The 25,888-nt window shown below is 41.6% G+C and overlaps 1 protein-coding gene across 3 annotated transcripts in view; it reads right to left on the minus strand.

Annotated features, from left to right (window-relative positions):
- Positions 1–918: 918 nt before the first annotated feature.
- The window catches only part of LOC138587636 (E3 SUMO-protein ligase PIAS1-like), a 28,472-nt gene continuing 3,502 nt past the window's right edge, over positions 919–25,888 (minus strand). Inside the window, exons 2-12 of one of the 3 annotated variants that reach the window (XM_069657986.1) lie at positions 10,789–10,873; positions 10,536–10,674; positions 10,264–10,398; positions 9,443–9,548; positions 8,246–8,319; positions 7,796–7,956; positions 5,935–6,071; positions 5,325–5,532; positions 3,579–3,718; positions 2,724–2,764; positions 919–1,912 (exon numbers count right to left, since the gene is read on the minus strand). In XM_069657986.1, coding sequence (XP_069514087.1) covers positions 1,553–1,912; positions 2,724–2,764; positions 3,579–3,718; positions 5,325–5,532; positions 5,935–6,071; positions 7,796–7,956; positions 8,246–8,319; positions 9,443–9,548; positions 10,264–10,398; positions 10,536–10,674; positions 10,789–10,873 — 1,586 coding nt within the window. In that variant the 3' untranslated portion in view covers positions 919–1,552. Of the gene's footprint in view, positions 1,913–2,723; positions 2,765–3,578; positions 3,719–5,324; positions 5,554–5,925; positions 6,072–7,795; positions 7,957–8,245; positions 8,320–9,442; positions 9,549–10,263; positions 10,399–10,535; positions 10,675–10,788; positions 10,874–25,888 lie in introns of all 3 variants that reach the window. The other 2 variants (XM_069657987.1, XM_069657985.1) reach the window with 2 other exon arrangements.

Here is a 25,888-nt window from a genome sequence, read left to right on the forward strand (position 1 = left end):
TTCCCAACGAACCTCCGCCTCTCTTTGACACTTCCACATCGCTCGACGACTGAGTTACAGACAGGTCATGTATTTTTAAACCAGCAGGATCAGTGCCAGGTCTAAGTTGGCATGTTGAGATCTCCTCCTTTCACTGTGGCACTAAACTGTCTGCTTAAACTTCTCCACAGCACTTTCCCAAAAGATAACGCCGAGACTGTCAGAGGTGTAAGAAAAGGAGTTTGTTTTTGACCATTAAAAACACACTGAGAACTTCTTCCCGAACACGCTGTGAAGCATGCACACTAACAGGCACTAGTTAAACTTGGTCACATGTCATGAACGCGTCTCTTTAAAAACAAAACAAAAAAAAAAGCCCAACGCTGCTACGACAGCTTGACCTCTATCGTTACTCCTTTTAACAGTCAAGCACAAAACATGAACAAGGAGAGGACAAGAGACAAACGGGCACAAAAGTATAAACGTCTCAACAACCACCAGCTGAAACAGAAGAAGTGGACACTCGACTGAGAACACTGTGGCACACAAATCATCTGCACTCTCATTATTGTGATAATTTTCAAAGGTACCGCATGTTGTTTTTGGCATTGTGCAAATAAGAACAAACTCTTGCAGCTCAAAACTCTACGTTGGCAATTATAAATAGTCTAAAAGTCTCCATTTGTAAATGCTGTTCGCCTGCAGAGTCTTTGTAAGAAGGAGGAAATCAAGGAGATAAAATTATAAACCGCCTACGCACTCCCCACAGCATTAACCTGAAGGTCAGAGGGAATGCATATTTATATATATATATATATATATATATATATATATATATTTATAACTGTTTAAATAGAATACATAACTTAAAAGCAGAATAAAATTATTAGTACATGAATAAACTGTAAATTCAGTGTCTGAAAAGTTCTTGTCATAGATTAGAGAAAAAAATAATTAACCATGATTTTAAAAATGAGCTCGAGAAAAAAGTCTATATTGTACAAATGAAAAGGTGTGAGCAGGATCGAGCTAAAAATAAAGGTAAAGGAAAACCACACGGCAACAGGCATATGTATAAGCTTCTGTGAGAAAAAAACAAAGCCTCAGTCCTCCTCTTGGAAACAGCGATAGAAGCATCTGAAAATGTTCAGAGTCAACATACAAAAGTAAAAGAGGAAAATATATTTTGTTCTCTGTACACGGTGCCTCTCGTCGTTTGCGTAAAAAAGAGCCGTCCTCCTTTTGTGTTTTCGCTTAAGTAGCATCAAGTAGCATCTCTTCTGTTTGTGCCGGTTGGCAGCAGGAACGTGCTTCTGATCTGAAGTCAGTTCACCAACACATAGTCCACTTCTGACCCCTTTAAGAGACGACTCAGTGCTGTTATCAGGTCTAACCCTCAGCACGCTAGTTTTATTGGTGCTCTTCTTGAGGCAGTCTTGTCATCACGGCTCCACAATAAAGTTTGATGCATTGGGGCCAGTCTAGTTTCTGGATCACAACCTTACCCTGCAGTCAGAAATGTTTGTCACCGGATCGTAGCTGGACTTAAAGTGTAGCTTGGACTCCTCTCGAGTCAGTCCAACGATATAACATCCGGTATCCCGCCGTAAATAGCTGCCACTGCCGCCTCGGTGCTGCTCCGGCTGGCCACCACCCCGGGGTGTGTGTGTGAGCCCGAGTGCGAGGAAGAGTGCGAGGAGTGTGTGTCGCGCAGGCTGCTGGACGACACCAGGCTGCTGGTGCTGCCCGAGTTGCTCGCCCCGTTGGTCGCCGCGGCCAGGGAATTTGCCGAGGAGGCTCCTGATTGGTCGAGGAACAGCTGGGAGGAAGAGGAGGAGGAAGAGGTGCTGTAGGGCAGGAAGCGGTTGAGAAGCAGCTCGTGGTCGTCCGAGGCTGAAGCGGCCGCCGCTGCTGCCATCACCATGTTGTAATGCTAAACCACACGAGAGACACAAGGGAGCAGGAAGTGATGGTCGGATGTGAGTTCACGTTTATAAAACATGTAAACACGTAGCTCTTCACTGGCTAAAATGAGGCATGTTGATTTTTAGTCTAAGTTCCTATTTGCAAACGACTAGTATTATCTGCTATTACCACAAGTAGTTTGTAATAATTGCAGAGCTCATTTCTAATCTCAGGGACGTGCAAGCCTTTCTGTCAGGTTTTCTGTTTCCTCTGTGCCTTTTTCTGCCCTGTTTCTCGGACGAGAATTATGAAAGCAAAGTTTTGACAGCATTTTGGGTGGAAATTTAGGAGGCTCAGACGAGACAAAACCACAGAAAGAAGCATCTCAGCTCAACAGAAATTGTGTGGTAGCCCATTAAAATGAAGTTAGGGAAGTGAATGCTACAAAGAGCCTTGACATCTTCATTCAGGGATGTCAGTCAATTCAATGGGGCGCCTGCTCTACCGACTGAGATTCACCAGCGGCCATCACACGAGGCCCCCTTGTAATATGAGTCCAATGTGAAGAGGTCTTACAATAGCTGACAAGGCATTTTAGCACTCAATAATATAAGTGTAGAGAAGTTAGAGGTACTCTAAAGGGATCTTATATCCTTAAAGTCTTACTGATCAACTAGTTCATTCAGTTTTGTAACAGTGCAACATTTGTGAACTTTCAAAGCACGTAGTTTTGGTTTTCTGAGTTTTGATACATCCACCTCTGATTATTTGCCTCCCCTCTTGTTGTGCTTTGGTAAAATTCACATATCCACATGATGTGATTGCATTGTCGTACGTACCTGATGATTGTCGCCTTGAAGAAAAGAGAAGAAGTTCAACTCTGGAAATGAAGAACAAGCAGAGTCGATGGTGAATATCAACGAAAATCCAAACCACAGATGTAAATCAAAAGTTAATAAAAACTAGAGGCACATAAATTATACTGTGAGAGGAGTCTATTGGTTTTCTCAACTTGATATATTTAGGCAAAAAAATATACCTTTTCAGGAACAAAACTATATGAGAATAAAATCAAGTCATAAGACCTAGTTTTTGTTGATTAATCAGCTTATCCTGTTCAGGGTTGTTGGGGGGGCTGGAGCCTATCCCACATGACACACAGACAACCTTTCATTCTCACACCCACTGCATTTTAGAGTCAACTTAACGAGCATGTCTTCGGACTGTGGGAGGAAGCTGGAGGACCCAGGGGGAACCCATGCATGCACGGGGAGAACATCCAAACTCCACACAGAATAGGGCACCGACGTCCAAACCGATTTGAACTAGGAACCTCCTATCTGTGAGGCGTGTTTGATCTATATTTCATGATCTATGTGAAAAATAATCATTTCCCAGAGCCGAACGTGGTGCCTTCAAACAGCCTCTTGTGTTGGAGATTTTCCCAAATACAAGGACATACAGGTCGTTACAGTGTGAGACAGGAAACAGTAGCTTACCCTCACACTGAAGAAGCTGGAACCATCAAATGTCTGGCAATGTTTTTATTTATATATCTCATGGCTACATTAGTGTACTGAATGAAAATGTCTGTATATTTTCTGAGATGTGGGATGTACAATATAATTGAAATAAGAGCGTTTGATATATATTAAATATTTTAAAGGCATCATCTTATGTGTGTTTGTCAGTACCTGACAGCTCATTGGGGGTGTGATAGTAGGGTCTGTAGTCCTGTATAAGAGGAGGGACAGGGGGGATGTAGCTGGTATCCACGGCGGGCATGCTGGGAGTTCGGCTCACAGGAGACGCCTGGTGGTGCAGGTTCAACACTCTGCAGGCAGAAACAGAGAAGAAGAGGAACAGAAGCCTTTTAATTAATCATTAGGCTTTTACGTCATGTCATATTTATCAGGTAAGTCACAGGGCTGCTGTCTCCTCTGCTGACCTTGAAACACAAACGTCTGAACATTAACAATCAAAGGGTTCATTAAAGTGAAATGAAGCAGCCGTAGTTTCTACACAGCTTCACATTATGAATTCTAATTTGATAGAAAGCAGCTGCAAGAGTTTCAGCTTCAATTCAAATCTGCAAAGACGCAGAGCGGCTGCTCGTTCCTTAGCTATTCCTCTGCAGTCTTTTCTATAAACAATATCTCCTGCAATCAACTCAGAATCAGGACTGTTTATGTTAAAACCAACAGTTTCAATCATATCAACTTTGTTTCTAAGAAAATCCTGTTGTTTTAAAAGTTTTAAGGTGAGGAAGGGCCGTTTCCCGAAGCACATCTTTAGCTCGACCCTTCCTGTTCCTGTTGGTGGTTTAATGCAACAGTTTTAAGGACAGGACGGTTGGATGTCTCTCGCAGAAATGCACTTTGGGATCTGTAGTGTAGATGAGGCGCCCACTTCTGCCAAAACATGTTGAAGAACTTTTTACATAGACTGTACAAAAAGATGGACGACATGACAGCTCCCTAAAAGTGAAGCCAAAATATTTGGCGCGCCCCCTGCTGACTGGCTGCAGTATAGGTCATAAAGCCCGCCTCCTCTATGTTAACAGATGGGACATGAGTCAAACTATAAAATCAAAATACACACCAAATACATTTTTCTCAAACATGGTTTCTGTCATTATAGTTACTTCTTATCATGCTGATTTACGTCAGAGTGTTTATTTTTCTGACAAGTTCATTTTTAATGAGTTATTTGATGCTGTAAAAAGGATGATTGACAGCTCTGTTGACAAATGCGGCTCCTGCAGCTGATCTGTTTCAGATTAGCAGAGTGGAAGACGAATGAGGAAAGGAGACGCAACTAAAACAATGACTACAGTCATTAAAGTTTACATATCTGTGAGCGTTAACCTTACCTAATGCAGTAAGTTAAGTGTGTGTGTTTTGGTTAGCTGAAGTGGCTCTCTACTGCACAACTCTGGCTCCAAATGACGTCACCATCACAAGATGGCAGCACCCGTCACAGGGGCTATTTTGGCATCGATTTCGTAAAATGAGAGCAGATGGAGACGCGTGTCCATCTATAAATACAGTCACTGATATTTTCCAACTGGGCCTCTGAATTTTATGCCAAGTTGAGCTCTAAACAATCATTCCTGATACTAAGAGATTTGTCAAGCATTTCATTCAATGTTGATTTTTATACGCTTGTAAATTTACATTTGGCTGAACTTAAGTCCTCTGCTCATGATGCGTATGTGTTGAGAAGACAGAGAGCTTCCTCAGTCAGCACTCTCTGCGTCTTACTGTGAGAGCTGTTGATGTAAAATAGTCAAAGATACTTCAAGTGCAAAACTAATGAAATATTTAACATCTAGATATAGAGCTGCCCATGTGAGCAGCTGAAATGAGCCTCATTTCCACATTTAATGGAAAACAAACAGTGGAGAAAGATGCAATCACAGCCTCGTGTGTGTCTCTGACCCTTTGTTGATGACGGGCGGCGAGGGCGGGGACATGGAGGGACACGCTCTTTTGGGTGGGGGAGGCAGCGGAGGCGGCGGCGGAGGCGGTGAATCCTGTCCTTCATCTTCCGAGGAGCTGTCGAGTGTCAAGTCGATCACCTCCACCTTCTTGCCGTTGCTGCCGTCGCTGCCGCCGTGGCTGGACGAGGAGCTCCGCTGATCCGAGCCTGCAGATGTCCGACATGAACCTGCAGAACAGCGGGAAATAAAATTAGTTTGTGTGCTCGTAATTAGGATTCATGAATTTCTCAGAATGTAAAGTAAAAACCTAAACGCTGCTGACTGTGAGCAGGCTGACATGCGCACATACACATTTCCCCTGCCCCATGTATGAGATACAGTATGTTTGTTACCATGGAAGCAGTTTACACAGTGGCTTTATGATTGATGCCTCACCAAATTAAAACTGACAATGCATAAACAAAGATGGGAGGGGACGTAGATGCTCGGTCCCTCTCTTCTCACCGCGCCTCTTTAATCCTCATTTAATTGCTCCCAGATTTCTCTCTCGCTGCTTTCATGTTTCCTATCCCACCCTGTCCCCGAACATCTCTCATGACATGTCTCACCATCCAGCCCGTTGTTGTAGGAGGCAGAGGAGACCTCCTGCACTTCCTTCTTAGACCTCATGGGGGCCCAGCTGCCGTCCTCCTTGAACTGGATCTCATCACAGTCCATGCAGCTGTTCAGGATCTCCACGAAAAGCCTGGGAACAAACACACACGTCATGCACAAACACAGCCAAGAAAATGTACACAAACACACGCAGAAAATTGGTGTTTTTTTAAACAAAGGCAGAGGAGAGAGGGAAAGACCCTTCACTTCAAATGAATACTCTGAAATATGGAGTCTACTCTAAACAGGCTAACATCAACACTTTGCTGCGAGGGTCTTTCCACATAACTTTATAAGAATACTCCATCAACAAGTCTATAGATACTCATCACCTGTAGGCAAGTTTACAAATAATCTTGACACATCTAAGCTGTCTGTAACTGCTGTCCTCCCCAAAGCAGCAAGCTTCAAGCTTTTTAGAGCAACATCAAGCCGACAGGATGCTCATTACTCGCCATCATTGCACAAGTATTTGTACAGCACTCTGCTCAACTCAGGTTGTTTTAAACATACTTACTATGTATGTATAACTTTATTTGATAAGAGATTGGTTGTTCCTATAATAGGCTACACATCATTAGCCTTAAATGACTTGTTTTAGATTTTAAAAAGAGTTTCGGGCGCCGGTTTAGCTCAGTGGTTCAATCGCACGTCCCATATACAGAGGCTACAGTCCTCGATGAGGCGGCCCCGGGCCCGACTCCCGACCTCGGCCCTTTGCTGCTTGTCATCCCCACTCTCTCTTCCACTGTTTCCAACACTATCCACTGTCCTCTCTCTCTGCAAGTGCTGCAACAAACACTTGTTTCAATACTGTTAACCTGTAGTTCCTTTTATAATACATGGACTTATTGTTTAGTCCTTAAAATGTGAAAAATGCTCTTCACAGTTTCCCTAAATCCAAGGTGATTCTTTTGTCCAACTCCCCTGTTACAAACACACATTCACCATCATAAAAGCAGCACATTTTTACATTTGAAAAGCAGCAAATATTTTTCATGGAAAGATGACAAAAGAGTATGAAAATAACAGGCAATTAAATTTCCTTTGATTGATAAATGAAAACAAAATTTCAACTCTACTGTGAAGCTCTATATGTTGAAATCTTTAAATGTAAATCATCATGTGTCAGTTAAACAGACGCAGTTTATCCTGTCAAACACAATATTGTGCAAGAAAAAGTCACTGATAAAAACTAAATGTTTTTATTCAGCATTTTGACTCAAAGTCCCTTACAGAGGCTGCGAAGAATAAAGACTTAAAGACAGAGCAGAAACCTGCAGAAAAAAGCAAGTGAGTGGCACTTGAGTTGAGATTTATATGATCTCAAATGTTTCCAAGATCAGGAAGTACATTTTTAACTCCACAGCTAAAGCTTTGGGATTTGTTCTTTCCTTTCTAAATGAAAGACATGTGAAAGGTCAGAGAAATAGTCTGATATTTGGGAAATGAGCTTATTCGCTTTCTTGGCAAAGTTAGAAGAGAAGATTAAAACCAAGTATGTGAGGATGAAGCTAAAGCCAGCAGCTGGTTGGTTTTGCCGATATAGACTGAAAGCAGTAGAAAGCAGTAGCAGGAGAGACAGTCAAAAAAAAAGTTTAACTACAAGCACATTTAAAGCTAACAAATTAGCATTTAGCATGTATATGGTACATGTTTGTTTTGTCTGTGCAAAAAGGGCCGAAATAAGGAGTTTAGTTTCCTGATTAAAGGTCGGATGTCTGGGTTACATTTTCTGTTTAGTTGTAACATCCTGTGCATTATTTCCTGACAGGTAATCTGAACACTGTGAGGATGGAGGGTTGCGTCACGTACCCGTCGATGATGAGGTGCTCATAGGGGGCCTTCTTGTCACACACAGGACAAACCCAGGTGGGCTTCTTCTCGTTCATCTGGATGTAGAGTGTGGCGTCAAAGCACTGCAGGTGGGAGCATGTCAGAGCTCGGCACGGGATCATCAGCCGCATCTTCCCCAGCTGCACAATAAGCGCACACATGTAATCAGGGAGTGAAGAGGACACACACACACACACACATGCAAACACGGCAGGGATAGAGGGTATAGGGGAGGTATAAATGTCACAAACACGCCAAACCCACATGGAAAACATGCATGATAGGGGTTGAGAAGACGAATTGACAGGTGGATAATGTTAAGGAGGCATGTTGAGACAACATACAAAGAAAAGGAATAAAGAAAAGAATGGACGGACACGTCTTGGCATGACTGAATCTCCAATCTAAAGAAGCAGGGAGCATGTTTACCGGGCAGAGCAGCGACACTCGAAGGCTGGTCGTGGCTATTTCACTGTCTGGGTCTGCTGTCAGCTTCTCTTTGACTGCAGGAGAGAAGTTAAACACAAACAGACGCGAGAGAGAGAGAGAGAGAGAAAACATGGTAAGGTTCTCTTTTCAGACTGCAACTCCTTTACAAATTGTTTCAAACCAAGGTCACGAACTAAGCAGCGTTCAAGAGCTCCTCGTGCTGTTTTGGGTTAAAAATGTCAACTGTGCTGCTGAACCTGTTTAAATCATCTCACATTCACTATAAATAACGTAAAGATACAAATATAAAATGTAGTGATTCGTATTCTAGGACTTCCTCATCTGCAAAACAAGTTGGCTATTTAACTGTTTTATCAAGAAAAAACAGTGAAAGTGTGTCAGCAACTAAAGTAGGTCTACCTCGCTTAAAACAGAGTTTCAATCTCCTGCACATAAGATCTCCAGAAAGTATTATTCATTTCTACCTAAGATAAGAGGTTATGGAGTAAAAAACGTTTTTCTCCAACAGTTTCTTCAATTTTTTATCCACAAACAGACGAGATAAAACGAGATTTAATATACACTTTACAATCATGAAAATCTAACCTGACAAGAACCGTGTTGTCGAGTTTAGAACTTAGTTGGATTCACATCATTGAGTCATAAACACACAGATACTTTATCTTTACAGTTAAAAAGAGTTGGGATGCAATAATAAGACTTTTCTCTTCCTCACCTCAGAATATCTTGATATCTAGATATTCTGAGGTGAGACTCAATGATGTGAATCCAACTAAGTTCTAAACTCGACAACACGGTTCTTTTTAGGTTAGATTTTCATGATTCTTCTTCATTTTTGTATTGAAGTGTATATTAAATGTTTTATCTCGTCTGTTTGTGGATAAAAAGTTGAAGAAACTGTTGTTAATGTTTTTTGCTCCATAATCTCTTCTAGGTAGAAATTATATCTGATAAAATTCAGCTTTTGCCCCCCAAATTTAAAATCTGCATCTACATCACTGTGAGAAACTCACAGAGGTCTTTTTCTGTAGGATGAAATGAAGCTAGAGAATGTTGTGGTGCTAAAAAGTAAGTTGTACGCCTTTTATGACTGAAACAAATGTATAAGTTATAGTGAAAACAGTGTGTTTTATAAGGTCTTAAGATCCTAAAAAAGAACAGCTGGGCAGTCCTTACTGAGCGCTCTGGAGTGGTCTGGGTTTCTGATGCCTTTTGCCCGTAGTCTCTGTAACAGCACTGTGGACGACTGCTGCTTCACCAAGTACACGGCCATAGAGTAACTCTGTGGACACACACATAAAATGTAGACAACAATTGAAATTCCACATTTTTTTTGCTTGCCAAAGTGAGAGCTCTTGGCCAGCTAAAAAGAATGTCCTTGAAAGAGGACACTTCAGCAGGAAGTCATCACGTGCATCATACTGCTCTGAGACTTATGTGAACCTTTGCACTGCACTCTGATATTTATGACCAGTATGTAGCTCTGTGTTTAGATGGCTCTTTTACGACCTGTCTGGACAGCATGACAAATTTGCAGATTAATTTAGTCTAAAATGTTCCATCAGTTTTGTGAATAACTGTGCCATCAGCCTTCCTTCAGCATGCATTTTTAACATACAAGATTATATGCGTTAGCTCTCTGTGAAGTTTAACAACTCTACAAAGTGGAGGCCAGATGTCCCACATCCTGGGGTTTTAACTGCTGCACATAAACATGCATGTGATGAACAAACACGAGCATTTATTCACACGAGTACTGGAGGAAAAATCTAAATTTAACGCAACTTTATATAACGGAAGTCATCTTGAACATTATGTACAAACAAGAATGTGCAGACAGGACTGTGCGCAAAGATAAAGTAACATATCTGCCTCATGGGAATGTTTCATATTTACATGTACTTATATGTAAGAGACATTATTAAAATATATGAGACATTAAAACAGAAAGATAAAACAAGCAAATCTTTATTTGTAGTTCCTTGTTTGGTCCTTACCCTTCCGATCTCAGCGGTCCACGACACCACAATGGTATTAGGAACTGTGGTGGACAATCTGACCAGTGAGGTAATGTTGATGGGCCGGCTGGGCCGCTTGGGCTCCACGCCGTTTTTGGTTGGAGGAAGATAACCCTACATGACATAGACATCAGAAGTAAAGATAGAAAGTGAGCATCTTTATTGTTACATTCTAATAATCATCAAAACAAATTGAGAACAAATGAGCATTTTTTGTTGGGTTATTTATGGGGTTAAGGTGAGCTCCTCACCGGCAGGTTACACGGCTTCCCGTTGACTTTCACACACAGATTGGGTGGGAAATGGTCTTCCTGAGGACAGCTCGTCTCCGACAGGCAAAACCGCAACTGAACTTGAACTGAGAAGTCACATTTGTTCCCCGAGATGTCCCTGTGAGCGCAGAAACAAATCTATCACCACACACATCTGCAGAAAACATGTACATTTATGAATTATTCATGAAGGATAGAGCATCCTGCACTGATTGAGCGGTGTGTGTCTCACATTGAGCTGCTGATCTGCTGGACTTGCTGCGGCGTTAATGCGAAGGCGTAACACGTCTCCTGAAATCTCTGGCTGTTGTCTGATGCTGCAGAAAGAGGAGCAGACAGGAAGGACAGACATTTTTAATAACTGGGAGAACTGAAGGACCAAGTTTGTAACTGTGACAAAATGTTGGACAACTATTTAAAAAACTATGTGAGCCCAGGACAGTGAGATAAGGACGGAAAAAGGCTCAGACCACATTCAGTAAACCAGAGTTTTAATATAAAGAAGCAGAAAACAAAGAGAAAAGGAAAATAAATGTGGGCACAGAATCAGCTGGTGGCTCAGCACAAACATCATTTCTGGGTAGACCATGTAGGCATGAAATAAGGAAAAACACCTGGGTGTCAAAACCAGACCGCCTCACACAGAGGTGGGGAAAAAGAAGAAAGTGTGTGTGTGTGGGTGCGCGCGCTCTATTTTTAGGCCCACTGAGAGGTGCTGGAAATAACTGGTGCTACTAACCCAGCCTCCATTAAAGAGACAAGGCAAGAAAAGTTTGTGTGTACACGTTAGAATGAGGTTAGACAGAAACACAGAGCTGTGAGAGTTCAAACCTAATCGTGTCTTTTTATGTAAAAGAATAATTCAGTATTTTTTATAGAAACCAGATTATTCACTTTCTTTCTTGGTTGAAAGAAGAGATTGATAACACTCTCATTTCTGTTTTTTAGTATGAAGACAGAGTTTAAGGGTTGATTAGCATAGCTTAGCATCAAGACTCGAAGTACTTGTTACAGTATTTGACCTTTTTTGAGTTGGGTTCTGAGACCTCCTCCTGATTTAAATATTTTGACCTTCAAAAGTGGCATGTGTGTATATGTGTATGTATCTGTGTGCATGTGTGGTAGGGCTTTTTTGGAAGTTGCTGTAGTGCTAGCAAGCTACAAATTAGTCAAACATCAGAATAAAGTAAAGCATGCTGACAGTTTGGAATCTGCTAAAGAGGATCTAGGAGTCATTCCCACCAGATGACACGACAGTCTGGGCACAGATCTCGTCATGCCTTGCCGATATCGCTCAATGAATGAAAGAACGGCTCTGTAAACAGCAGAGGCTGTATCGGCGTCAGACTTAGTCGACGGGATCTGAGATTGAGCTTGGACAAATTGAGCTCATATCCACTTAATCTGCCCGGAACCTCGTCATAATTGACGACCAGCTAACCTTTACGGTTCACGTGGCCTCGATTGCTCATGTCGATTTGCCCTGTACAACATCAGGAAGATCAGAACCTACCTATCAGAGCATGCAACACAACTGCTGGTACAGGCTTTCGCGATATCACGCATTGGCTACTGCAGCTCCCTACTGGCAGGCCTTCTTGCATGCACATTCAAACCTCTGCAGATGATTCAGAACGCAGCAGCACGACTGGTCTTCAATCAACCCAAAACGGCACACGTCACTCCGCTGCTCATATCCCTCCACTAAAATAAAATTCAAAACCCTGTCACTCGTTTACAAAAGAGCAACAAAAAAGGCTCCTGCCTACCTGAACGCCCTCATCCAGGTCTACACTCCCTCCCCCCGAATGAGCTCCCAAACTCCATTCGGTTTCCCAGAGTCCCTTTCACCTTTAAAAAAAAGGTGACCCAGCTCTTTCATGAACACCTCCAGACTTAGTGACATTGATGATGTTGATGACGAGTATATTGAGAATGTTGCTGATGTCGATTAGGGTAGATGATGATGTTGATGATGTTGATGATGTTGATGATGACATTGAGGATGTTGATGTTGATTAGGATTCTCATGATGATGATAATAACGACGTTGATGATGATGAAATCAAAAATATATATATCTGCTTTACGCTCTGTGCACTTCCTGTCAGCACCTTCGTCCAATTGAACTTGAAGCTGTTTGTTGGCACTTACTGACTGTGTTCCCTCCTGTCTTCATCGCTTGTGTTGTATTAACTGTCGGATGTGCGTCTCTTTGGACGAAAGCGTCTGCTAAATGAAATTGTAAGAAGGATGTGTGTGACGATCACAAAGTTCAATAAAATACCGGTTCTTTACTCCGAATTGAAAGGCAGGACAAATGATGGAACTCGTCCTCAGCAGGAAACGGTTACATTTAAAAAATGACACCAACTAAAATCTTCACTGCTGAGCCAGAGCTTTTAGCATTCACAACGAGAGATCTCCGTACAGCCGAGTTACATTACCAGTAAGTTATCTCTTTGTGTCTGCGTGCCATATTCCATGAAACCTAATTGCTGAATCTCAGTGGGAATCTTTGGGCCTGGAGGCTGTGTAAGTGAGGGGGATGATGCGCTACAGAATTACCTGTCATGAATCATGACTGCTGCTTTAATCAGGGTGAACCAGCAGTGAGTGACAGCTTACAACGCATGCAGAGAATCTGTGTGCATGCATGATAAACACACACATGTGCGCGCACACACACATTCTGCAGCATAAAGTACATGGATGTGGTTTCCTCCATGTAGGGCTCCGAGGGGGACGAAGGATGATTACTGGACCAATCATGTTCCTCCTCTCATCAGCCTTTCAAACAGCCATTAATTTCCCCTGTAATGACCCATCTAACCGCCCACACGGTGTATAATTTGTATGGCATGTATATATAGTATGTTTCTCGTGCATCTTATGTGCAGCAGCCAGTATACTGCAGAACAAAATCATAGGCATTGAGTGTGCTTTCGAACAACAGTCTTCCTCCTCTCCGGGCACACGCGCTATAAATAGAAAGTGCTCTCTCACTCTCTCTCACTATGTCCTCTCCTGCTCTCTCGCTCTCACTCTCCTCATCATCTCTCTCTATCTCTGGTGGTGGAAATGTTTCTGGTGTTTCCATGTGTGTGGTGAGGAGAGAGATGAGAAGAGTAGAAATGAGCTTTGATGGATGTCTTTCCCTCTCACACTCACACAAACTTAATTTTACCCCAAAGCACCAGCTCACTCCCATATGGGTTTCTTAATCTATAATAATAATTAAGATGTGATACAGTGTCAGTGATGTTTGACAGATTGTGATGCTAGATATCAGATGGTAAAGCTTTTCTGGCTATGACTAATCTTGCAAACCATCGGCTATTGACTGATGAAGATTTAGCCTCTGGAGCCAATAGCTCAGGGTTTCCAGTGCAGCAGGCAGATAACGGTATAACTGATATTGGACATCAAGGCAAGGACCTCCTGTTCCATCTGTGAAACTGTTTAAAGTCTGACTAACAACTTGGGATGTGAGAACATTAGTTGAGTTTAACTGCATTAAAACAGTGAAATATTTTATTTCAACCCATAAAAATCGAAGCAAATACATTTTTTTTTTGTGTTTTTCTTAAAGGGGGGTTATGCTAATTTCAAGCTTCATATTTCACTCTGTGATACCTGTGGAGTAGCTTAGCATAATTTACAGTTAAAAAAACTCACACTGGTGCTCTGTGCAGGCCCTCATACAGCCTCTAACTGAAACGACTCAGTCAGCTCTGTCCCTTTAAGAAACCCCGCCCCAACAAGCCCGCTTTCTTCTGATTGGCCAGCTTTCCACAGCCTGCCGAGGGGCAGAACTCAGGGTTTGAGGCACGCCTCCTACCCCGTGGCCATGTTACGGAGTTGTCGGTAAGGAGTAAACTTTACTTTTTTGATTTGAAATTAATGTCTGGGGCTCTTGTCCTTTGGGGAAGTAAACACTGATGTCTTTCCTTCACAGCCAAATAAACACTTTCTCCAAGACATTCTTAACTAACTTGACGAGCCTTTGAGCAGAGTGGTGGAGGCAGACTGAGCTGCTGGGTGGGCGTGTCCTTGAACTGTGCCAGGGGCAGGAAGTTCTGCTAATTCTCGGGCAGATGCCCAAATATAGAGTTCCTCCACTTTGTGACATCACAAAGTGAAGCGTCTGGAGAAGTCTGTCTGTCAGCAGACTGAGACTTTTTTAGCAGGGGATTACTCCAACAATATTTTACCTGCACATTTGAAACTTCCCCCATGTTTAATGTGGACATCCAACATTATAACATTATATGTCTTAAAATATGAAACAGCATAATACCCCCTCTTTAAGTATATATTTTATAACATTCAGTTAATGCAGAATCTCACTAATTAAAGAATTAAGTCATTATAAAGTATTAAGTAGACTACATCCCATGCATAATTTCAATAAAGTCTATTCAGCTCCACTGATAGAGGACACAACATTAATTATGCTATGAGCAGATTTGTATTTGCTGGCTTTAAGCACATTTCTGCCACTGCAAGTAATCTGACTTCTGCTTAGTCGTTCCTATAAGAACATGAACATAAATAAATCATCAGGAGAATAATTGAGAGCTTCATCAGAAAAAAACAACAACTGTCTGGTTTAGGGAGCAGATAGAAGAGGAGGAGAGGACAGTCCAGGTGACTTTCTCTTAGAGTGTAAAGTTGGCCTAGATCTTTGCAGTTGTAATGGATCGTGTCTTTGACTAAAAATCTTTCTAACTAATGCAACTGTTCTGAAACAAGGCTTCAGCTGTCAGGACATATGAAAGGTGTTATCACGGAGGTAGGAGTGCATGCTGACAAAGAGCATGGCTGCAGCGACTGTACGGCCTGAAAACCTACAGACTCTCAGTCCTTCATGGTGACTGGTTCCAGGCCCCTGCTGCACACACCACTATTTACATTGTCTTATACAGTGAAATGTGTGTGTTGGAAAGACAGATGGTGGGAAGAGTGACAGATGGGAAAATGACCTCCAATGGGATGGTGTTTACAGTGAGGAGGAAAACAACCCTAAACATACAGTCAGTTCCTATTTCATGTGGTATTAAACTAGAAGAAGTATTTCTGATGTTGTTCAGGGTTTTGGATAGGATAATGAAGATAATCTGTAGTTGCAGCACTGGTTTGTATTGCTCTTGAACTGTCTTGTGCTTGTTTCTACCTTCACTGATATACATGAGGTGGAAAAAATACTAAAACATGAGTCAGTATAACAAAATACAAATTAAAGCTGTTTTGGTAAAGACTGAACATTAAAACCTTCATTAGGTTGGATTCTTCTCCATTAAACTGCATTAGATAGAGCTAAACTGGAAACTAAAAGATAATTCTTTATTGATCCCCAGAGGAGAAATTTGGTTGTTGCAACAGTACAAAGACAAAGTAGCAAGAAGGTAAATAAAATAAGAGGTATATACAACTGTCAGACCTGTCAAGTTAAATTATTATTTCGGCATTTCCTGTTTTATTTTGTTAACCCTTGTCTCTAATCTTTTTCAGTTCCTGTCAAGCTCTCTCCCTCACCGTTGATCACCGGGTCCCTCCCTAATGTGTTGCACCTGTGTCTTGTTTCGTTCACGCCTTTTCCTTCTTAAGCCCTGGTGTTCCCTCACTTCCCTGCCAGATTATCACTTGCCTTAGCAGTAAATACATCCAGCTCTCTTAATTAGTTATTCTAGACCTTCGTGTTTGACCAGTTTTCCTTACCTCGTTCCTGTTTTTGCCTTACGGATCTCTGTACCTTTGCCTTCGCTCCTTGACTTTTTGTGTATCGGACCCAGTTTGAATAAAGAACACAATTTTTGGAACTACCACCTGTGTCCGTGATTGAATCCTTCCTCTGTGCCTGACACAACTGGTATACAAAGGTGACAGAAGTGACAGTTGAGGGATAAAGTGTCGTATGTGATGTATGGGTAATAGCAGCGGCATTAAGCAGGATGAAACAATACAGTATAATATGTGGTATATGGTAGGGCTGGGTTTAAAAAAACGATTTTTCCGTTTCGAATCAATTCTCATTTGAATGACCCAATATCAAATAATAAATCCGAAGCGCATCCCCCAGAAACACGGCAGTGAGGGAGACATGCCCAGACTTGTTTACTGCACCTACTGAGACATCACGCGTGTGGTTTTGTTCATCGTGCAATGAGATCTCGTTAAATCAAAACCACGAGCCAGATGTACAAAAATCCTTAACTAAAATTCTGAACTGGAAGAAAAGTTCATAAGCTGTCTAATTCATAAAATTGTTATTGTGTTAACTGTGTTTGACTGTGTTTGTCATGTTAAATAAAAAGTACATGATGTAACTTTGGGGACAATTCTTACTGTAAACATAAAATTTTTTGATAATGCACCAGGTAAGAGGTGCATTGACATCCTAACTAAAATACCCCTAAACAAATTAATAGTGAATCGGTTCGGAAATTGAATCGAATCAGGACCTTGTGAATCGGATTGGAAATTGAATGGAATTGAGAAATCCTCATCGATACCCAGCCCTAGTATATGGTGTAAGATATAGTGCAGTATAAGGTGCAATATAATAGTACATTTAACAAAGTGAAATTGTGACTAATTTTCATAACTTAAATTATCTCACAAACTTAAGGGAGGAAACAAACGCCGTATGACTGCAGACATACTGATTTACATCTGTTTCAACTTCGCCAATCCCTCTGAGCCCCACAATAAAACCTAGTTACATTAAATCTGGATGCAGTGGTGGAATAGAACTAAGTACATCCACTAAAGTGCTGCACTTCCAGTACAATTATGAGGAAATTATTACTTTAATTTTGTATTTCTGTTTACTTCAACTACATTTTGAAGGCAAATGTACTTTTGACTCCATATTTATTTGATAGTCTATGTAAGTTTGCCTATTTTATTAAATCATACAAAGTACAAATCAACTAACAAGCAATGATATTACAGGTTAGGCGACATAGCATTACATAAAGCATTTAAAAGTAGCCCTACCTTAGCAGCCGCCACATAAAAGCAATGACTCTCTAATTATAATCCAGTAATATAATATGTGTGATTCTGAAATGCCACTCTGCAGTAGGAGTGCTTTTAGTACAACATTTTTAACTTTTACTTTTTAACTATGCAGTGATGATAGTTTGACTCAAGGTAAATATCTGAGCTCTTCTTGCACCACTACTGAAAGGTTTCTATAATTTGTTCTCCCACTACTCTAAACCAGCCTATGTGCCGTTATTGGTATTTTACTGTGACAATGTTCAAGAAACTATCGACAAACCTAATTTTATGTAACAATAACTATTAGTATGAAAAGTATGACTATTCTCTCATTGTTGATTATGAACCTGGAGTGAGTACGAACGTATAAAAGTGTTGGGTCTTGTTTAAGTTCTGTTCTGAGGAGAAGATGTGTGAGCTAAGCTACAGAGAATGTGCTCAGCTCGACAGTCTGAGACATCAGCACTACAAAGCCCAGCTGGAGTTTATTAACTTGTTAGTGGCTTTGCTACTTTTTCTCTGCTTGGTACACTGCAGGCACACACACGCGATAACACGCACACACACACACAAACACAAAGACAACATACAGCATCATTCACAGGCAGAACAAAGACAAGCGTCACTCAAATTCAAAACTACACTGCGAGAAGGATCCACAACAAAAGGTCAGATCTGGATGTTACACCCACACTCGCTGACAATTGAAAACTTTCCAGAAGTGTTAGTTCCTCCCCCCGCCCAATAACAGCAGTGGTTACCCATTATTATCTCCACGAGGGTGTTGCTCAGTTATATATTGACAGGGCTCATTAAGGCATTCCAGTGTGCTTACACGACGGCCATAACAGGCTGCCATTACTTTCTCTCAGTCTGGCAGCTGGCCCTTCTATTCCCATCAACTTATACACTGTAACAGTAATTTCACACTGTCTTTAGAGCTTGGCTTCATTTGAACGTTAATGTTTGGTGTTAAGTACAGTGTTGCTTATGTTTGAGAGCCGCTTTAAGAGCGTCTAATGTTTAAAGGTGCAATCAGGGTTTGGTTTTGTCTAATCAGGCGACTCTTTGGGGCTAATGATGGACCGACCCAGGCCGAGAGGAACATGAAGCTCCGAGTGAAGTGGGAAGCCATTTTGTGCAGCGTGTTTATCGTTCAGAGCAGCCAGGGGCTCCTTTGTTGATGTCCATTTGTTGTGAGGAGGCAGGCTTGTTTACAGTGAGATAAGGATTCTGCTCGGGATCATGAAGAGGGCGTACGAGTATGAGTTTGTGAATCTCAGGTTGTGTTTTCAGGCTGAGTGAAGAGGAGGCGTTTTATTGCTTTCTCTGCTGTAGATGTTTGGGAACATTACCACCATGACCTGTAGTATAAAGCTGATAACGTATGTGATATACTATCTTTACTGATGCCCTGAGGAGACATGCATCTGCTCGCCAATCCGAGGGAAAAACAAGACGCACAGAATACTGAGCTGCAGCGTGCCTGCTCAAGGACACGGGGGGGATAAATGCTGTCATGAGAAGTTGGACTGAGGTCCGGTTGTTTTGACTTCCCTTTATCAGCTTCAGTTGATTGAAATTATGGTCCCAGGTGGTGTTGTACTCAACATTAACTGAGACCACGTAATGAAAAAACTAGAGGGTAACGAGACCAAGACAAGAACAAGACTTTGAATGATTGAGACCAAGGGAAGACCAAGACCTCTGAGCCACAGCCGCTCTTCCTCCATCAGTGTTTGAATGTGCTTTGATTGGTCAGAACTTGGACGACAAGAAAACTGCTTTACCGTTTACCATGAACTGGTTTAGGCAGATAAAACAGCCATTAACAGTAGGAAACATTTGAATTGAGTCAAGTTCTTGGATGCATTTGGACACTGACGTTTGCATCTAATCACTATAGTACATCTATATTGATGTCATAAATCACACAATAAATCAGGCAATCTACTGATATCTCCCCCAGCTTGAAAAACAATCCCAGGTCCCTTTTGTCCAAGAGGCGGCAACTTTGTGCAAAAACTGCAGTTCATCGAGTGTCCACTTGAGGCTGGCTCCAGTAATCAAGAAATAACATTACAGCAGATGGGAAAATGCCAATTTGTACAGCAGAAATAAACATGTTTACAGCCTAATACAAAAAACTGTTTCGTTATAATAGCTAATTTTATTGTTTAAGTTAACTGTACAGGGGTTGAATTTGTGTATAACACACCCGTTTGTATTATATTAAGCCTTAAATCATAGGGGTGGGGTCACTTGAGTGACAGGTGGGAGCTGCTGGCTGTCTGCTTAACATCAACACAGACACACAGTCACTGAACTTAACTTCACCTGTCTGTGTTGTTGGAGCCATTTGCACATTTTTTTACTCAAAGTTTGGACAAATAATCTGTCTGATTTATGGAACTTTCTGGCCGTGCAAGAAGTCTGTGCTCCAGCTTTTCGGTGACTTAAATGCTAGAATCAGGCGATTGTATTGATACATTTTTAGCACTAAGTAGCAGGTATACTGGGCAAGTAAATAGGGGTCAGAAGTTGTTGGCCTTTCGATCGGTTATTTTACGTGTCGTTCACCCGCCGCTATCTCACCGTGCAAGTGAGCAGCGAGTCCGCTACTTCTTTAGTCTGATAAATAAACACCTGCAGTCAGTCGCCACCACAGAAAGAATCTCCACTGTGGGAAACATGAAGTTAAACTAGCTCATTCACAATCTAATGGCTCAGACACAGACTGTTTAGCTTTGATAACTTGGCGTATTTCAACCACTTGCTGCAACTCTGCAGCACCACCCTCTCATCCAAATTTGGTCCCTTCAGGCTCCAGCAAACCAACATGGCGGCTGCCATATTTCGGCTTCATTTTCTCAGTCAAGAAACAAATCGGTGAAGTCACAGTGGCTAGGTCCATTATTTATACAGTCTGTGGTAAAAACACGGTTCATTCTGAGATGAGACGCAGACCTTCAAAAAGTGGTCTTGAGAGTAAAACCAATCCAGAGTAAGACAACACTACTGCTTGGATATCTGGTTAAAGAAAACAAGATGATATATACATCAATTTCTTATTCGTATTTTAACCTTAAAGGTTTTAAATGAACATGCCAATATGTTATTAGATCATATAACGCCTAACGAATGTAGGCGCCCTCTTAGATCGGCTGACAGAGGCTTTCTAGTCTTTTACAACAGTCTAAGTAGTGACTTAGAGCTGAAGGGCTTCTGCAGTCCAGAACCTCAAAGTCTGGAATGACTTAGCAGCTGAAATGAGCTTTGCTAAATTTATCACAACATTAAAACTCCTATTAAAACCTTATTTTTTGTAAAAGCATCCATATGGACCTCACTTTGTTACATCGTTAAGAAAAGCTCTGTATAAATAAAGATTATTTTCACATAAAAACAAACCCTGATGTTCACCCTGACACCCTGCGGGTGTTTGTTTGCCACCTTGAGGAGAATTCAAGTGTTTACTCGTCCGTGATTGGTCGGATTGTTGGTTGTTGCCTGGTTACTCCCGGATGAGGGAGGTGCAGCACGGTTGATTGGATCTATTTATTGATCCTAGTGTAAAATCTCACATAATGGCCGGATCTCAGTGACGGTTCATTAGTTAGATATTGATTTTGAGTTATGTTGCTGTTTTTGAATATTATGCAGCTTGCAATTCATCTCAGCACATCCTACAGATGTATCGCAACAAAATCCTTCATGGGGAGAGAAGGAGGACTGTTTCTGAAAGTGTTTTAATGTGACACAACAGAATCAGGCAGTTAACACATGAAAGAGGAGGAGACGAGGAAACAGAATGTGTTTGTAATAAAATATGATCAAAGACATTTACTTATAAATCACGGCCTGTCACTAAGAGCAGCAATTCTTAAATAAAGGCCTGCTTCTCATAACCTTTGGTGCTTTTTGATCATTAAAAATGTCTTCTTTTTTTTTAATGCAACATATCAAACTTTGTCTTGTTGACTAAAAACATTATAAAACATTTAATAAATACAACAAATGATACTTTGTTTGAGTCTTTGTCTTGTTTGTTATTCCATCGTCTCTGATGTTTAAAAAAAGGCTTTATTTATGCCCTTGGACATGTGGCACAATGATTTAATATAATAAACTGATTCTTCCATTTTTCAAGCAAAATGAGAAACATTTGCTGGTTCCAGTTTCATAAATACAAAGATTTGCTGCCTTTTTATTTATTATTTATTAAAGGGGACATATTTTAGCTATGCATCAAGTTCCTATTATTCTAATGCGTTTTTGAATCATGTTGGTAAAGTTTGTTTCCTTTTAAAAATTGCATACATATTTTAATTCAATTGTTTTTCGGAGCCTCTCCTTCCTCCTGACACAAACAAGCCGTTCTGACATTCAAAGGCCCCTCCTCCATGTGTGTGACCCCACGTGGGGGAGGGGCCACACTCTACTGTCACTCCAAAGTTGTAGAAAACATGGCTGCTCCAGGATCGGTTATTCGGCTTTATATGTACGAGCCAGAATCGGACCCTGAGTGGGAGGACGATACACTGGAGCAAGTGCAGCAACCCAGAAGCTCCCAGGTGGTATCGGAATGGTAGGTAGACAGCCTGAGGTGAATGACGGCGAATGACGATTGGTCGATTTCAGCGAAAGCAAGGTTCTACGTAGGAACCTGCAGCTGTTCTTGCCAGGCCATTTCAGAGGCGACCTTTTTTAAAAATGTAATTCTGGAAAAACACAGAATTATGCCGTTTTCACTTTTTCATTGTGAACAATAAACACCCAAACATCCATTTAATAAGATATGGCCCCTTTACAGTAAATGAAGAGTATTTGGCTGTTGACTGTTGTTTGCTGCAGCTCTACACACTGTATGTAGAGCTGCAGAGGCCTTTAAAACACTGAAGGTAGCAATGTGACCTACTGGCCTGAATAGGCAGTAAAACACTGAAACCCAGACACCTTGTTTAAGTTTGTCCAAGATTCAATATACAAAAACATCATCATGCACTGACTCATCTTTGGAAGAAGCAACGCTCCAAACTCCAAACTTCCCCCATTGTATGAATATCACAGTGTAACAAGGCATTATGCGCCAAACGCTCATCAAATGAGGAATGGGCCGGCATCCTTTTACTGAGGATGTGGTGATTAAATCATGTATAATGCATGTGAGCCACAATGATATCCATAATGAGTACAGAGGCAGAGCTCTCCATGGAGGACGGATAATGATGGAGATGAGGCTGGGGTTGGACCAGCGAGGTCAGCGGGGTAATAAAGGGAGTAGCTGGTGCAGCCCAGACTGTTGGCCAGTTTAGACTGTGGGCTAACCTTTATCCTCAGAGCTGATCGGACTGAGCAGAGAGGCCGCACAGGAGGGAGGGAGGGAGGAAGAGGAGGGATAATGACAGGGAGACAGGGAGGGAGGTGTGAGAGAGATAATAACTATGTTTACACTCGCACAAGAAACCAGGTTACTGTGGAAAATCAGGTAAAGGCAGGAAATCTCAATTTCATTTCCTCAGTTCGAGCTGAATGTAAATGCAGCTGGTCGGGACACATGTTTCTTTTCAATCCCTCGACCATATTCATCAACCGAGGCTGTCGTATTTGAAGTTATGATGGAGATTTATGCCGCTGTGGCATGACGTCTCACTGAGAGGTTCTGCAGTGAAGGAGCACACGTTTTTCTTCTCACTGTGCATATGTGAAACACTGTATAAGGCTTTAAGCTACATTATATTTTTCTTTTAAGATTAATATCCAAACAAAGGTTGGGAAATGCATATAAAACAAATACTAATCTAGTCCAATAAGAACCAAGAGAATTACAGACAAAAGCCCAGAACTGCTTATTACATTAAAAGCCACAAAATTTAGCGACCTGATTAAGTCTCAAAATAGAACAGCTTGTGTAGAAAGCATCCAAATGTTAAGAATGGGACGCAGCCAACATGAGAGGAGTATGCACTCCTGGTGAAACAAAAGGTCATGTACAAAAGCTGACTTTATTTGAGGGGGTAAATTTAACAGTTGTAGTGACAAACTGAATTTGTGCAGCATATTTTGTGAATCTAAAAATCTCAATGTGTAGAAATACCATCATGAACATAGTATTGAAAAAAAAATTCTGTCTTACAGTGTATGTATTACACAGAGCGCGATGTCACCCTGAATCCAACCCGAGCACAGAGGTCGGTCTTAGCCCAGCTGACGTGTGGTATCCTGCCTCTGGAAACAGGTCGCTTCCACTCTATCCCAGTTTTACTGCTTTACTGTCCTTTGTATCATCATTTCAGATGTCACCTTTTCAGCAAAATGTCTGCAGATTGTCCTGATTTGTTTTCCATGTCTGATGAATGCAGATACTTTCCTTTATTTGACATTAGAGAATAAATAAAACATGCCGCTGTTGGAATAGGGTATTCTAGAGATGGTGGATGCTTAAGCTGCAGCTTAAACCTGAACCTTTTCCATCAGTAGAAAATCTTTGAGCTGCTGGTACGCTCCAACAGAAGTGTGTGCTTCTGACTTCACCTCTTTTTGTTTCTTCTTTGCAAGTTTTTTTAATAAATTTTTTTGTTAGAGATTATTTTTTGGGCCTCTTTATGGCTTTAATTGAGAGAGGACAGTGTAGAGTGTCGGAAACAGCGGAAGAGAGAGTGGTGACGAGGGTGGGAGTCGAACCTGGGCACATCGAGGACTGACCCTCTGTACATGAGATGTGCAAATTAACCACTGAGCTAAACTGGCGCCTGGTTTTTCCAATCGCTTTTGCTGTGTGCAGATGGATGCAACACTATGAATGTCTTCCAAAAAGACTGTCTGATAATAACAGCGTTATACCAATTATGCGATTATCTTGCCCCTCTGTATGAAACTGGCCCTCATGCTGTGTTGTAATGCTTTCTGCTGTACTGTTTTAGGTGTTCATGTCCCTTTTTGTCTTCGTCTCTATTGTCTTTTATGCCAAATTATTTGAGTAATGACTTACAAACCAAAACAAATTTTAATTTCACATGAGTCAGCTGGGGAAACACACTTCCTCCGACTTCCTCTTCCCATTTTAGATGTGAGGATGCAGCAAAGTCATAATCTTTCCTTTTACTGAGCTGTCTTAAGTCTTTGATGCACATGCGCTCTGTAAAAGCCCTGTTAGAAATGTAGTTAAGCACAGACTTGGAACAAATCAGCTTTCTCCTGCAGAAAAAAAAAAAATGTTCCAAATCCAAGAGATGTGCAGGGAAGTGGGGGAAGGGAGCCGTGCAAAAAGAAAAAGTGAGGGAGAGAAATCGGAGGGAAGGCAACAGGAGAGGCAGCAACAATGGAGAGGGAGAGAGAGAGAGAGAGGGAGATGGATAGAGCTGTATTCAGAAGATCAGAGAGAAGAAGAGAAGTAAACAAGCCGAGAAGAGACAGAGTGTGTCAAATACTGAGACTAAAGCTGCTTTAAAGCAAGAGAGAAAAAATTCCCCAGTCTGCCCATGAGCGGGGAGATACAATTAATTAAATGGATTCATTACTGGCCTCCATTATTATGCGCATAAAGAGGGTCGTCACCTCTGAGCTCAGCTTCATTTTTGAAGCAAATTCACATTTCTTTTTCCAGCTTGTGAAACAATGTGCACCATCTTCCCCTCCATCATCTGCTCACTCTCGCTGCTTCTCTGGGAACAATACGATCAGCGTGCATTATTTATAGGAAAGTACGTCTGTGTTTTGAGCGGACTGTATGTGCAGACGTGTTGCCTGTGTGTGTGTGTGTGTGTGTGAGAGTGATGTGAATGTGCGATTCAGATTCAAATGAGAGGAGGGTGTGTTCTGCGGGCACAGGTGTAGGCCTGTGGGATTTCATCACCTTGCATGCAAATTTTCACCAAGGATGGCCACTGAGACACGGAGTGAGGGTGGAGGAAGATGGAGGGACACGGAGAGGAGGCAGAGAAGGATGGAACAGGAAGGAAATGGACAGAGTGAGAGAGGAAGAGGGAAGAGGAGAGAGATGGTGTGATGACAGAGCTGCAGGCGCTGTGTTTGTACATGCATCTGCAGGCAAATTAATCATGAGATGGTCTCTCTTACTCCATTAAAATGCTAATGTAGGAAAATCTAGACATTTACATATATTTGCAATACATCCCAGAGCCCAGAGAGTTATTATGCTAAATGCAGGCTGGGTGCTGGATGCACAGCTAATATGAGGACAAATCTGATCAAGATGAAGCCCAGACTAACAGTCTTTTAAGTAGTGAATAACAGTCAGACTGGATGCAAGACATGGAGCTTAAACGCTGGATATGTGGACTTATTTAGTGCCCGGAAAGACA

This window comes from Semicossyphus pulcher, unplaced genomic scaffold (assembly GCF_022749685.1).
Source record: "Semicossyphus pulcher isolate SPU_LCO1_2020_fin unplaced genomic scaffold, fSemPul1.0.p SCAF_1, whole genome shotgun sequence".
NCBI lineage: Eukaryota > Metazoa > Chordata > Actinopteri > Labriformes > Labridae > Semicossyphus > Semicossyphus pulcher.